General features: G+C 36.2%; 1 protein-coding gene across 2 annotated transcripts in view; it reads right to left on the reverse strand.

Annotated features, from left to right (window-relative positions):
* LOC126253517 (putative serine protease K12H4.7) overlaps window positions 1-15,120 on the reverse strand; it is a 108,858-nt gene that overhangs the window by 57,483 nt on the left and 36,255 nt on the right. For both annotated transcript variants that reach the window (XM_049954903.1, XM_049954894.1), the window contains exons 3-4: window positions 14,263-14,444; window positions 8,686-8,921 (exon numbers count right to left, since the gene is read on the reverse strand). In XM_049954903.1, the coding sequence (XP_049810860.1) occupies window positions 8,686-8,921; window positions 14,263-14,444 (418 nt within the window). The remainder of the gene's footprint in view (window positions 1-8,685; window positions 8,922-14,262; window positions 14,445-15,120) is intronic.

The following is a 15,120-nucleotide window of genomic DNA, read 5'->3' on the forward strand; positions in this document are numbered from 1 at the left end:
GAATCCAGAAATGATGTGATTAAAGGGGTGTTTAGATGTGGAAAGATGTATGACATCCGCCCATCCGCCCCCCCCCCCATCCCCCCCCCCAATCACCATCACCATCACCACCACCACCACCACCACCACCACCACCACTTCCTCTCCTTTAGATCTTATGTTAATACCATTTACACTGCTTTTCTTCTCATGGTCCTCTAGATTAATTTTTTCTGCCTTGTCCGTAACTTCTTTCAAGTTTCCCTCATTCCCTTTTTGTTCTCCATGCTGAATCCTTAATTAGCAGATATTAATATTCGAGACAATACACAGAAAATTGTCAAACCTTATTTTGTAGGTGAAACAACAGAAAAGCACGAACTGCTTATCCAGTTTTGCCATATTGCACACTGTTTGCATTCCAACAACTTTATTTGGAATACAACTGTTACTTTTGGCTACAATAAATGAAAATGTTTTCAAAACTGCTTGTTTTGAGCCATAAATCATGGTCATGGCATGATATTTGATCACAGATGTTTTTCCTTTATGTACTACAGACACACGAAATAGGCACTGGCGATTTATACACTTTTTTCAACAGATAAAACATTTATATGTAAGACACTCATTCCCCTGTCACTTTCCACTTTGTACACCAAAAGTGACAATGATACCATCAACGACGCTGTTCTCAGCTGTGTTGGGTTGCTACAGGTCTCACACCATACACTTCCCTCCGCTCAGGGAATGAGAAAAGTGAACAGATTTGAATTATGTACTCTGCGAGTGACATAACTTAATTTTGATCACATAATTAATTTTGGATTTAAAAGCCAAAATGTATTAAAACATAAATATTTCACTTCTAATAATTTTTTTATAATGTGGGGCCACAGTCATAATATATTTCTTTAAAGACAGTACCGCCATTAGACTGTTTTTTATTTGCAGTGTTACATTTACACGATCATGATTTTGGCTTCAAAGTGCCATTATCAAGTGTTTTAATGTTATGCAGTGCCTTAGATGGCATAATGTCGTATTTAAAATACACTGTTAGACACATTGTCTAAGGGTCAATATTTCTGGTAAAAGTCTACTGCTTTGTTTTCTAGAGTCAAGATGGTATACTCAGTGATAAAACAAAGCAGTAGGCTTTTACCAGAAATATTGACCCCTAGACAATATGTCTGATAGTGTATTTTAAATACGACATTATGCCATCTAAGGCACTGTATAACATTAAAACACTTGATAATGACACTTGGAAGCCAAAATCATGATCATGTAAATGTAACTCTGCAAATAAAAATCAGTCTAATGGCAGTACTGACTTTAAAGAAATATTTCACTTCTGTTTCACTGACTGGCATCCCATACCTGGCTCTGATCTTAAAGACATATACATTTACAAAAGATGTAGAGTAAATGTGCTATGTGAAAAAAAGACACAAGAATGACACCTTGAACAAGGTCGATGATGTCTGAAAATGCAAGGAGGTGGAAGATAGGGGGTGTGAGAACTTGAAAATTCCGTCTTGTCTACAGGCTATGCATTTGTTTGTTGCCAGATTGTGTTAAATTGTTTCACAAACACTGGTTACAGTACATCAGTTGATGTTGAAGACAATACTTCTGCAGAAGAAGAATGGAGCACAATCACAGATGTTCCTGAAAATACAACATTCCAGGACTTTGTTACTTCTGATGAGGACTTCCTATAAATTCCACACCCAAGATGAATATAAGTGAGATGCATGAAGTGCTTGTGAAAGAACTCTGTGAGGTAAGAGTCAGTAGTGGCGATGATGATGATGATGATGATGATGATGATGATGATGATGATGATGATGATGCTGTGCAAGGAAATGATATGGGCAGGAAATATTTTTCATCTTTTAATGTAGATGACTCAATTCTAAGTAATATTAACCAACTGGAGCAACAACTGTCAATACAACATGCTTGAAGGACAAGACAACAAGACAAACAACTATTCTTTATTTTTTAAAGAAAGAAAGAAAAGGAAAAAGAAAAAGGAGGATTTGCTCTGTCAAGCTGTGATAATACAGACATTAACAGATCACAAGTATCTGGACACCTATTAGTGGACATTAATATTGGGTGTGTCCACCCTTTGTCTTTATGACAGCTTGAATTTGATTGTTGACACTTTCAGTGAGGTGTCTGAATGTCTGTGGAGGAACGGCAGGCCATTCTCTTTCTCAAGAGCAGAGAAGGCGATCATGTTGGACATTGGGGTCCGGAACAAAGTTGACACTAACTCATCTCTTAAGTGTTCCAGGCCAGTCCATTTTAGGAATGTTATTGTCCCCAAACCACTGCCTCACAGGTGCTTCTTTCAACAGGAAGCACTGTCATGCTAATACAAACAATCAGTCTCTGAACTTGAAATCTAGCAAGGTGACTCCTTTGCTCCCAAGAATAAATTAAACGTTTTGCTCTTTCATTCTACACCTAAAGCACTCTTAAAAGATAAACCGCATAAGAATATGTAAAATTGATATTTATGTAAAATCTCAATTACACTTAATTTTAGTTGTTTGTCTTCCTGATTACAATGAAGCAGACAGCTTTACTAGAAACATGAATAATTAAAAGTTATAGAAAATTTAAGACACAATGGCAAAACATTTTGAGATGATAACCAGCAGAGGGGTATTGTTACCAGTCATTCAAAAGCAGATATCCCTGATTTCCTGAACACACATTTGCAACTATTTGAAATTAGCTAACTTATGAAATAATTGACATCAAAAGTTCAGATCCTGTTTTTCATTAATTATTGCAACATTCCAAACTTTGATAATATAATTTTATTGCTGTACTTTTTCTAAATTTGACAACAACTGCAACTAATTAATTCAGCCAGTAATTAAGATTTTGTATAATTTATGATCATAAAATATTTTTTCAAGATAGATGCCACACTTGTAAATAGAGGATTTCAGATTACGGATAAATACTGTTGTTCCGTGTTTCATATACTTTTGTGAATTACTGACCCAAAACATTTTTCATAAATCAAACCCAACCCAGCCAAATTTCAAAGCAATTAGTAGTTTCAGAAATATTTAAATAGCAACCTCGCCCCTCCAAAATTGACAGTCTGCTACCATTCAGCACAGAGATAAAATGACGGATCATACGAGAGTCTGCAATAGGCAAGCATTTGGATAAAATCTTCATGTCGGTTTGATTGAAGCTCAGCAACCAGCAAGCACATAGATCACATCTCCATGTTGGTTCACATTAGAATCTGCAACCAGTGAGTAACTAGTCAACATCTCCATTTCAAATTGTGCACCAAGTTCATAGTCAGTAATGACATGAGTATGATCTACGCACAAATAGTTGGCCCCTAGTGTTCTACATGCAACATTGTTACTTTCATGTCACTCTCACTGTACATAATGCCATGTGAAGTTTAACGAATACTGTGTGATTAATGATTGGGTGAGTTTTCTTCTGCGCGTGTTTGCAAAGGAAGAGATGTGCTTCTCTTTACTTGTTTAAATTGAACTGCAAAACTGGACATGGCCATCAACTATGGTATTATAAAGTGGGATTAAAAATTCACTTCTTGTTCAGTCAACAACATTTGGCACTAACTTTCATAACATCGCTTTCCAAGATATCTTCTCAGTATAGCAAAATATGAACCTTCAAGATCTGTCAAATGCGAGTGTAACATCACCCAACAGGTAAGGGTCTGATCGCACATAGTGCCCCCATCTGAGACCACCACCTTGCTTTGGTATAACGAAACTGACTCCTACACATGTGGAATAAGGGCACACAAACTTTGTACATGAATATAAAATGAACATCAAAGGTGAACAGTAGCAGTGTTAATAAACACAGCCAAGAAACATCCCATGTACCACAAGTGAAATAGATTATTTATGGAATGGAAACAGGAGGCACCAAGGAATTGCACGTGGAGCTCCAGTTTGAGAAATTGTTTCACATTGGCACAATGAAGGACTCGTGTGTGAAAAACTACTCTACATTAGCACATTCATAACTAATTGAGGCAACAGCAACTGGAGCATATGCTGCCCCCATGGTTTCAGAACACTTTGCACTGTAAGCTTGATGTAAATGAACTTACAAAGTATTACAGTAACAATGAAGGAGTTATATACACTGAGCACAAACTTACAGAGAGTGTGACACAAACTGACAATGAAAGACAGTGAACAGAAACTGTGATTAAAATTGCCATAGACAGTGGATAACTAACAGTGCACAGTATAAGAACAGTGGAAATAATTTAACATCAAAACTATGAATTATTGGAACACTGACTTCAAAAAAGAAGCCACCATTAAGGAGCCCAGCTGTGGGCAGCCAATCAATGCATTAGCTCAACTGACATCATGTCCCAGAACACAGCAGTCAATCAGCACAGTGCAGAGCAGAAGTAAATATTGCAGGTCAGCATAGATGCAAAAGCAATTTGCCAGTGAGACAAGTGGAGGAAATAGCTGTTAACAGCAGCAGCCAATACGAAGATAACATAAGGTAAAAGTGTTTGTGACAAGTGTGTTAGACATTTTGCAAGGCAAGAAAATTAAGAGTAAAAGACAGTGTGTTTGGTGATAGAACACAGGGCATGTCAATAAATACCAAATGCAGAAATTAATACAAGATTTAAACTCAAAAATAGATCAATATATAGTGACATTAGAAATATCATCAGAGAGTGTTTCAACAGTTTACAATCAGAATCGAACAACAGTATTTGATGTGTAAGAAACAATCCACCTTCGGTGCAAAATCGTTCAATAGAAAGAAATAAAAATTTAACAGAAAATTTTGATTTGAACTTGGAATCTTCTGATATGACAGGCTGTTAAATGAAAATTTAATTGGACAATTATGTAATAAGGAAATGGAAGTTGTGGGTTTTTGTTAGCATAATTTACCTGAAGTACTGCAAATCTGTTCTGATGAAAATAATGAGGTGACTTTCGATGAAAAGCACATTGATACGGTTGATATTGAAGAGGTAGGGGTAGTTACAGAAACTGCTGATAATGCTGGCATAGATTGTGCACCAATACTAAATGAGAGGTTTGACAAAGTTGTTACTGATGTTGTCGATCCAGAGGTAGTGAATACAGATGTCGATATAAGTACTGATACATGTGATTATGAGATTAATGAACTGGTTTTTGATACAGGGCAAGTAAATACTGTTGGTATTCAAGATTAGAAAGCTTTTAAGGTAAATAGTGATGCAGTTAATGTTGAAAGAGGTTGTGTACAATTGTAAATGAGACTTCAATAAAGCTGATGAGATTATTAGGAAAAATGGTGTGTGTGAAAATGATTCTGGATCACTCCTTCTGTGTACTTTGACAAAACACCCATTTAAGTAGCAGCACTTTTAAACAAAAACTAGTCAAATGGTCTCGATGAAGTACCTGATTTCATATCAAATAAAAGCATGTGCTCACCACATAGTAAACCCCTTAGCAAAAATTTTCAACCTCTCTTTAAAAATTGGTGTATTTCCAGATATTTTTTAAATAGCGAAAGTTTCACCACTGGTAAAAAAAAAGGTTCTTCTGAAAAAATATCAAACTACCGACCCGTGTCACAGTTAAGTTCCTTCTCAAAAATTCTAGAAAACTCTTCTATGACAGGCTTTTTAAGTTTCATAAATAAATAGGCACCTCTTACAGCACAACAACATGGTTTTAGAAAGTCTAAATCTACACAGACAGCAATTTTCGAATTCTTAGACTGCATTTTAAAATCTCTTGATCAACATAAATTAGCTGCAGGTATTTTTCTAGATCTATCAAAAGCCTTCGACGTCCTGGACCATAACATTCTCCTCGAAAAATTAGAAAGACAAGGAGTAAGAGGTGCAGCACATAGCTGGTTGTGTTCATACCTAAAAAACCGCAGGCAGAAAGTATCACTTCAGTATGAATTCAACAAAATGAATGAAACAAGAAACAACTCCTTTCTTTCTAGGGAATTACAAATAAAATATGGTGTACCACAGGGCCCAATCTCAGGTCCACTACTCTTCTTGATTTATGTGGACGACTTAGTTGAATATACGAGTCCCACAAAAACTATCCTGTTTGCCGAAGACACAAGCATATTGCTCACTGGATCCAGCCCAGGAACTTTGCAGTCCACAGCAGAAAGTTCTATGAAAACACTTTCTGAGTGGTTCACAAAAAACAAACTCATTATAACTACTGAAAAAACTGTGTGTGTCGATTTTCATTTAATTCCTCCCACTAATCAAATGTCTATTCAAGCCCAATTAAAAAACGATCCCCTAGAAAATGTGTCAGAAAATTCTTGGGTCTTTGGGTTCAGCAGGACTTAAAGTGGGAGACACATATAATTTGTGTAGAAAACTATCATCTGTGTGCTATGGCCTAAGAATTTTAAAGGCTACAACAAGCAAAACAACAGTACTGCAAGCATACTATGCACAGTTCCACTCACTAACCCAATATGGGATCATTTTCTGGGGATACTCACCTCACAATGTAAAGATTTTTAGAACGCAAAAAAGAGCTTTAAGAATAATTTGTGGCATTAAAAAAGATGGAGTCCTGTAAATCCAATTTTACTGAGCTTGGTGTTCTAAATGTTCCAAGTTTATTCATTTAAGAAACTACCTTGTTCACTAGGGCCTACCTCCTGAAAACAGGCAAACTGCTACAGAACAAAAATGAACACAACTATAGTACCAGAAGGGAATCAAATATACATCAAAAATATCACAGAACAACCACCTATCAGAGGAGCATAATTAACATTGGTGTAATACTACACAATAAGATACCAGAGGAATTACAAAATACTACTGATCCAATATTTAAAGCTAAACTAAAGGCATTTCTAATAAAGCAGTGTTTCTATTCTGTCAGAGAATTTCTGAAAAAGTAACAAAATTAATTGTAATAGGTACCTGATTTTAATTTGCCTATTATTTTGCCAATACTATGTATTATTGTAGCTTATCTTTGACCTGTCCAATAGCAAATGTACAATTTGTGCTATATGATAAAACTGGACCAATAAGAAAATCAATCAATCAATCATAGATTCATTAAAAAGAGTTTTTACTGTAGAGGAAATGGAAATTTTAGTGATGAAACTGGTAAGCTTCTGAATAAGATGGAAACAACTACTTCAAGCAAAGGTGAAACATTAAAAAAACACTGGTTTACACCTTCAAACTAGGTTACCACATCTTAAGGCCACAGATCCATGTACATATTCACAGCCCTGCATTTTTGTTTCGACCCTATGAAAATAATGAAGAACTCTATCGATGATGTCACAGGAAATAGCCTATTTAGAAGGCTACATCTAGAATGGGAAGTTCCTTCAGTGTAGTTTTTCTGATTGGATACAAATCTATTCATAACTTAGTGGAAAAGTAACTTTCCAAGCACCCCTTTTGGCAAAAACAGATTTTTTTCCATCCCTATTCATACCAAGTTTACAATAATGAAGACAACAGACATGAGTATTGATTCTAAAGAAGTTTCATAGAACTAATAGAAAAATAAGAAAAATGAAGGACAGAAAAAGATGAAAATGGTACTGGGTTCATGTAGGGAACACAAAGCAAGGGATAAACAGTCAATGAAAAAGAGATAATGAGAAGGGAGGCATGATGACCAAGAGTTAATACATACTGTAAACAAGAAAAGAGAAGGAAGGTAGTCTGCACAAGAGTGAAGGTGAGTAAAAAGGAAAGGAAACAACCGTAATGACAAAATAGGTTGTCCATGTTTTGGGGGTAGGTCCCATCCACAGACTTCAGTAGCACTGGTGTTGGGAAGCAAAATGTAAATGACAAACTGTGAATCAGGAAGTATATACCATATCCAACAATGAGTGTGTGCTGTAGGCATTTTTCCTGTAGTTGTTATAAATGAGTGATTGGTAATGCTTATGGTAACATAAAATGCAGCAAACTGTCCAAATAAATGTATGACCTTGGCAAGTTAGATGCTCCATAGATTATTTGAACAATTCTTTTATTGAAATTATGTGGAATGATTGGGGAGGGGAAAGGGGTGGATGTTGCTGTTTTAGGAGCAAGGGCAAAGGGTGAGAATCACAATACTGAGTCACATAAATAAGAACTGAAGACTGAAAACAAGGCAAGATGTAGGGCAAATATTTAAATTATAATCTTCACTTCATTAACAACGTAGCTGAAATATTACAAGTTGAAGGTATATTTAACAACAGACTCAAATATTTCAGTTTCAAGAAATAATTCAGTACTATATTTTTTATCAACAGATTAGGGAACAGTTTCAATGCACCTGAACAATACTTTTTTCAGAAATAACCAGAGTGGAAACTTTCACTTATTCCTGTGTTTATCTCTCAATCAAGAACAGTCACAGGTAAATTTATTCTCTAAATACTTGTAAAGCCAAAGTACATAAAAGTTTCAAGGTCTAATCAGACTTATTTCATTCATGTTTATTTTACAATGAATGCTTCATAATATTACAGTACAGTAAGTTTACTGATTATGGGCTTCTCTACAGAGTAAATGAGTTTGTGAAAGTTAACTCTCTTCATTATAAAGTAGTCAGTTGCATTTCATTCTTAAAGCTACACAACAAAAATACAAGGTGATCAATATTTTTTAGTCTTTTGACCAAACCAACAAACCTCCAAAATCTGATTTTGCAAGCAGGGGACCACTGGCAGAGACAGCTGCATGAACTAGATGAGGATATTTAGCTCTTGCCCAAGCAGCTAATGATCCTGGATATGATCCACCAAAAACAACCCATTTTGTTCCAAGTGTTAAATTATGCTTCTTGTTCATACCCTCAATAAAGTAAGCAATATCAGCAAGTGCCTGCTCACTGCTTAGAAATACAAGATTTTTTACAGACAGATCCCTGAAATTGAAAAATATTGTGTCAGTACTTTTGTTAAGATTTGTAGCAGGAACTAGTAGGTTAACAAGATGCACAGTATATGAAAGTGAACTTATAATAGACATAAAAGTTAAGAATTTTGATAGTAATGTATTGCTTTCACATGGCATTTTATCAGACAAACTACAGTTTCAAAAATTAGAACTAATTTATAAAAAAGATATTGATAACTATTGATTAGTTCCATGATTAACATTTTTTTCAAAAGCTTGAAAAAATAAGAGACTCAATAAGAGTCCAGCCTTTACACTCATCATCATACCACTGATCACTGATCCACCCATACAATAAGATACTTAACTAAGTCAATAACTAGAATTGCTAGTAACCTGCCTAAACCTGCCCAGCTAGCCATGCGATCTAAATTGCTGCTTCCCAAGAGGAAGGTATGCCAGTCCTAGGCACGAATCCGCACAATGGGTTAGTGTCAAGGTCCGGTGTGCCGGCCAGCCTGTGAATGGTTTATAAGGCGGTTTTCCATCTACCTTGGCAAATGCGGGCTAGTTACCCTTATTCCGCCTCAACTGCACTGTGTCGGTGATTGCTGCGCAAACACTGTTTCCACATATGCATTCACCATAATTATTCTACCACACAAACATTTGAGGTTACACTCATCTGGAATGAGATGTTCCTGGGGTGGTCCACTGGGGGCCAAAACAATTTTCTAGTTTGAGACAAATCATTACCATGACCATTACTTCTTTACATATAAATTAATCCACTGAAACAGGAGATGTAAATCTATCTACTGATAATGCAAGAATCATTACCATGTCTCTCCATACACAGGCACTCCCTCCCACACACACACACAAAAATAACTTTTCCCTAAAAAGTGATTGGTTTACTTCAAAAGGTCTATTAACTCTTATTTTACGTGTTCGCAGTATTTTTTATACCTGCGCCATCTCCACAGTTACAAAAAAGATTTTTTTTATATTTTTGACATGCACATTTCACTTCGTTTACTTCTAAAGCATCCTCAATGGCTTGTTATTTGCACTGTACATTAAAATTGTACTGGAGGTGTAATAACACTGAGGCCTTCAAGATTATGTGATCTTGAAATTCACCAAGAAGGCATTCTGCCAACACCTATCATAAGTGTAACTGGCTCGCCAACATATAGACTGGCAAAATATTTAACAGAATTAACAGTGACTGTTGTTGGTTGCTGTGAGCACAACATTAAGAACACCAGATGTTTGCTGACATTATCAAACAATTATGGATAGGTGCGGACAATGTTATGGAATGCCTCTATACAGTATATCTGTTTATCCAGGTACCTGTTTACTGAGTTTGCTCACCAGCCACTTCCTTCCGGACCAGATTGTTCTGACACACTGACCACTGTTTATCCAGGTACCTGTTTACTGAGTTTGCTCACCAGCCACTTCCCTCCGGACCAGATTGTTCTGACACATTGACCACCATTTACTTTTAGTACAGTTGCAGACACCATGAAATGATGGATGGAATGGTCATGGATTCCCCCTTCTCACTGGCTGCAGCCAATTTTTCCATGCAGAATGTTTAAGAAAGTGTTTTAAGCAGTGCCCCTCTTCACAAGTCCTGCTCTTCTCACTATGTTGGTGAAACTTTTTTTATTTGGCTTCATGAAAGGAAAATTGTTGCAATTAATTGATCAGCAAGGTTGGCTTGGAAACTTGGTATATCATAAACTAATCTGCACAGAATGTTACCTCAATGCGTACAATTTCCATCATTTTGACCAAATGTGAGCTGTGCTGAACACACTGATACATACAGCTAAAAGTATATTGAATGTGAATCATTTCGACTCTTAAATAAACCATCTCAGCTCCGTATTCACACACACTGACTGTAAGACACATGAAATAAAGCCAGCTCTCTTTGGAATGTTTAGTACATGTTTCCCATCATTTTAAAAGCTTATTAGCTCTAATTTTAGTGACTGTTGAATATACTAAAGAAGTAAAGGCAGTGAACTGACTTATGATGTAAAAAAAGAAAAAAGAAACCATCACTGCAGATTTTCTGGCAGTTAGTCACTTTGTTTTATACCGCTGACTAAACCTATGGCTGGTAACCTGCAACCCACATGATGCATTCGGCACAGAAAACAATTTCTTGTAGCCCACAAAGCCAGAACTGTTTCGGTACTGATAAGAGAACAACATTACCAGAGATTCTGTAAATAATTAGTTCTGTAAATAATTAGTTAAAAACAAAATTAGTTGGCCTGCACAGCAGACTTTAATATCAAAGCCAGCCCTTTATCTTTATTTGGAGTCTATCCTGAAATAAACAGGGTTCAATGTGTAGGAATCCACTGAAGTAGGCTTTCTCCAGGGAGCAGGCAGCAGACCCAATATAATGTGAAATTTATTCCATTATCAGAAAGTTTCACATATGTGATGTTTCGCGTTTGAAGACAAGTTATTCGGCCATTTAGAATTAGTATGAGGTGCTGAGAAAGAATTAGAGCACCTGAACATTAGTGGACGCACCCAGGGATCTGAGCACAGTGTGGCTCAGCCAGCCAGAATGTGCGATTCTAGTCAGCCTGAGGCTCTAACGGCTTTGGCGACAAGAGAAGTTGTGCAAAGCTGGATAGCGAATTTCACACTTCTCTTACTACAGTTGACTTACTTGAAACTTTTAGCCAATCCTCTTCCCTGGATGTGCGGCTTGTCGATCTCCACGACTTCTTCTCCAAAGAAATAATTCTGGTTAGAGGAACTAACAAATTCTCTCTCTCTCTCTCTCTCTCTCTCTCTCTCTCTCTCTCTCTCTCTCTCTCACGTGAACACACACACACACACACACACACACACACACACACACACACACACACACTAGAAATAACTCGGTAAGCTCATACTTTCAGTTCAGTTCAGGTATATTTTCATCTCCACTAGTTTCACATAAACATACAAATTCTTGTACGTCAACTACGACGACACCCGTTAGATACAATTAAACATAATCACAATTGCCTGGTTTTAACAACCAAATAATTTACAGACATCCCCTGCAACTTGCTTCGTTCGGAGCTAAGATATGAAGTAAGTTAAAAATCTAGTCAAATGTTAGATTTTTTTTTTACAACAATCACATTCACTAACACAGCAAAGAAAAGCATTTAATTACTCCGTGTTCTCTCCTACAGTGTCTGGCACTTGCAGCAAACCCTTTTCGGTGCCACTCATCTGACGCAGCTCCTGTCTTCCCACAATAAACGTCAATCCTGCACACACGGACATGTGTTGCGCAGTAAATAGGCTCTCTCTCACACTTCTCTTTAAAACATCGCGTGTTCGAGGCAGCAGAAGGTGTAGTGGTTCCAGAATTTACGTGTAAATTTTCAAAGCACTACAAGGCTGTCAGTGGGTAGCCAGAATTTGGTAAATCTCACAGCTGGAATTTGGACAGTGGTTGCTCACATGGCCTTTGTACAGGAGATGCACCAGATATGGGGCAGTGTGAGACAGTCATAGAGTTGGCTTCTTACAACTCTCAGAAAATCTATAATAAATCATTGTTACATAATAAAGCAAATCTAAAAACATCAGCAATCTCAAAAAAATGAAGTGCATCCAATGAAACAATAATATTTTGAATATCTTAAAAACTAAAGTAGTTAGTATTTTACAGTGACTAAATATTTTCACAAAGGACCTTCGAATTAACAAATTGTATATACTTCATGTAATCTCAACAAACAATATCTCAGATGGTAGAACCATGCTATAGCAATCATCCTCAAAAGCTACTCATCTGTATCTATCTTATTTATTGATTTATTACATTTTTAGATATTTTTCATTATACAAATTTCTGTCAGAAAATTATTTTCTTCACAATAACACAGCAAATGAATGCACCATGAATACCTCTTATCTTGTAATACTTGTGTAGTTACTTAATGAGTATCTTACTATTTTACCAGTAACTTTATTTAAATATGATTGCAACTGGTATTAAAAACTGTGGTAATTTAAAAGTGGTCAATCACATGTGTTAGCTAACAACACCACTGAAAAGAGTGCCAAAAAACACTTCCATCAAACATACATAAATAACTGGTCAAACAATATTTAAAATAATTTTATTGTCATTTAATATGAGTGCACTCATGCAAGAATGCTGCCTCATTTACTTGTGAAGAAACCTTTACTTATATTTATTGCCAACAGTATGAGTGTGGGGACGGCTTTCAGCCAATGAGAGTTAGGCAGTGGTGGAATACTGCTGGATTCAAGTGGAAAAGCACATTTGTTGCGTGGTGCTGTCAAGAGAGTGATTCTACACACTTTTATGTTGAGTTCTGGAAGAAGGAAGACCTGCCTGTGATAACATGTGGTATATGATCATGTAGGGGACAGATTCTGGGTGGTGAATGGCTGCTACAATACTCTAACTTTTGAAGGGAGTCCAACTCTCACGAGATCTGAATGTGCTCCAGCACAGAGCTTTAACTTTCCACTTGCCTTACGGAATTGAGAATAGAGAGAGTACAAGTTTCTGTTTGTCACCTCTCATGTGTTATTGTGTAAAGTGTCATGCTGAGCTCTGAATTATTTTGAACTGTTGAATATTTTTGTGTATTATGTTCCCAAAATAGACAGTTTTTCGCACACCTTGGATGACTATTTATCTTGGGGATTCTGCTACCATTCTTTTACTGTTGTCATCACAACTTTATTGCATTTAATATTACAATTTCTGTCTGCATTATACATAGTTATCGTAAGACCACTTTCTGTTTATCTGACATACACTTTCATGAATAAACATTATTCAACATAATTCTCTGATGTGGTCTACACCAATTACAGACTTCAGAACAGAACTTCTCATTAATTATGCATTTATTTTTATTTAATATTTCTGTGTATTTTATTAACTTGCAATTCTATCCAATGAATAGACTATTTGACTTCTGTATTACAGCTACAGGTTGTCATTTGAGCAAGTTACCTGCTGGGCATGAAAGCAGACACATGAAAGTCAACCCTACAGCATTAGTGAGCTGTATTTTTTAAACAGAGGTGTGCATAGCCCAGTTAACTAAGATACGAGCAACATCAGGTAAAATTGCAATTGGTTTAATTGAATGAAAAGTTGGTAGGAGAGTCTACTGCTTAGTAGAATACTGATGAGGTAACATCACACATAGTGTAAGAAAACTGCACTGAAACTGCATCAACAACTGCAACTATTTTCTATCACAAAAATTAAACTCTATAGGCACATACTCTAAGTAATGGCAAATGTGTACAAATATACATATAATAAAAGTATGACTTACTGAGTAGGATGACTTTTTCCATAATATCGATGCTCCAATTGGAAACAGAGGGCATTGTATTGTTTAGCATATGTAATCCATTGACCAGTTACCATCCACAAAGGACTTGCTTTGCCTTCACCACCAATCATAAGGAATACTGGCCCCCCTGGCTGATGAAATGATGCATTTGTGAAATATCTCTGCAAACAAAGTTTTAAAAGGACATATGTGATTATTTCTAGTAACATAAAGAGTATTTTGTATAAATGAACAAAACATCTCATACATACTTAAGATACCACAATAAAAAGCTTCTCTGAAGATAAGATGCTTCATTACGAAAATACATACTTAGACTGCCAATGAATTAAATTTACACATAAAAACTAAAGAAAAACCCAGAATGCGACTTAAATTGATAAGTAGTTAATCGAGGAAAGATTACATTTTGATTTGATATGAGTGAGGAAAAGGAATAGTGGAGGGGGGATATAAGAAAAGTATCCATAACTGAAATGAATTCTAGCCCTGTTGGGTGACTAAATTTGTGCAACATATCGTGAATACTTGTACTTTTTTAAAAAGAGATTAAGGCACAGGAGATGTTTCTTTACCTAGTGTGGAAGTTCCAAGAATAATTATATTTTGTAGCATTTAAGATAAAATCTGGTAGCCTTACAACTCTAAGCTAGAGTGAAAATTTTTCTTACTACAGTTACATTTCTGATCCACATAAATATGGTAATGGAAGGCTCTTGACAGAACATAAAGAACAGAAGTAAAAGTAACAACTGATGGTATAATTGCTTTGAGTCATCAACAGGCAGAAACAACCTCCCCCCCCCCCCGTCCCTCTCTCTCTCTCTCTCTCTCTCT

The sequence above is a fragment of the Schistocerca nitens genome, chromosome 1 (genome assembly GCF_023898315.1).
Source record: "Schistocerca nitens isolate TAMUIC-IGC-003100 chromosome 1, iqSchNite1.1, whole genome shotgun sequence".
NCBI lineage: Eukaryota > Metazoa > Arthropoda > Insecta > Orthoptera > Acrididae > Schistocerca > Schistocerca nitens.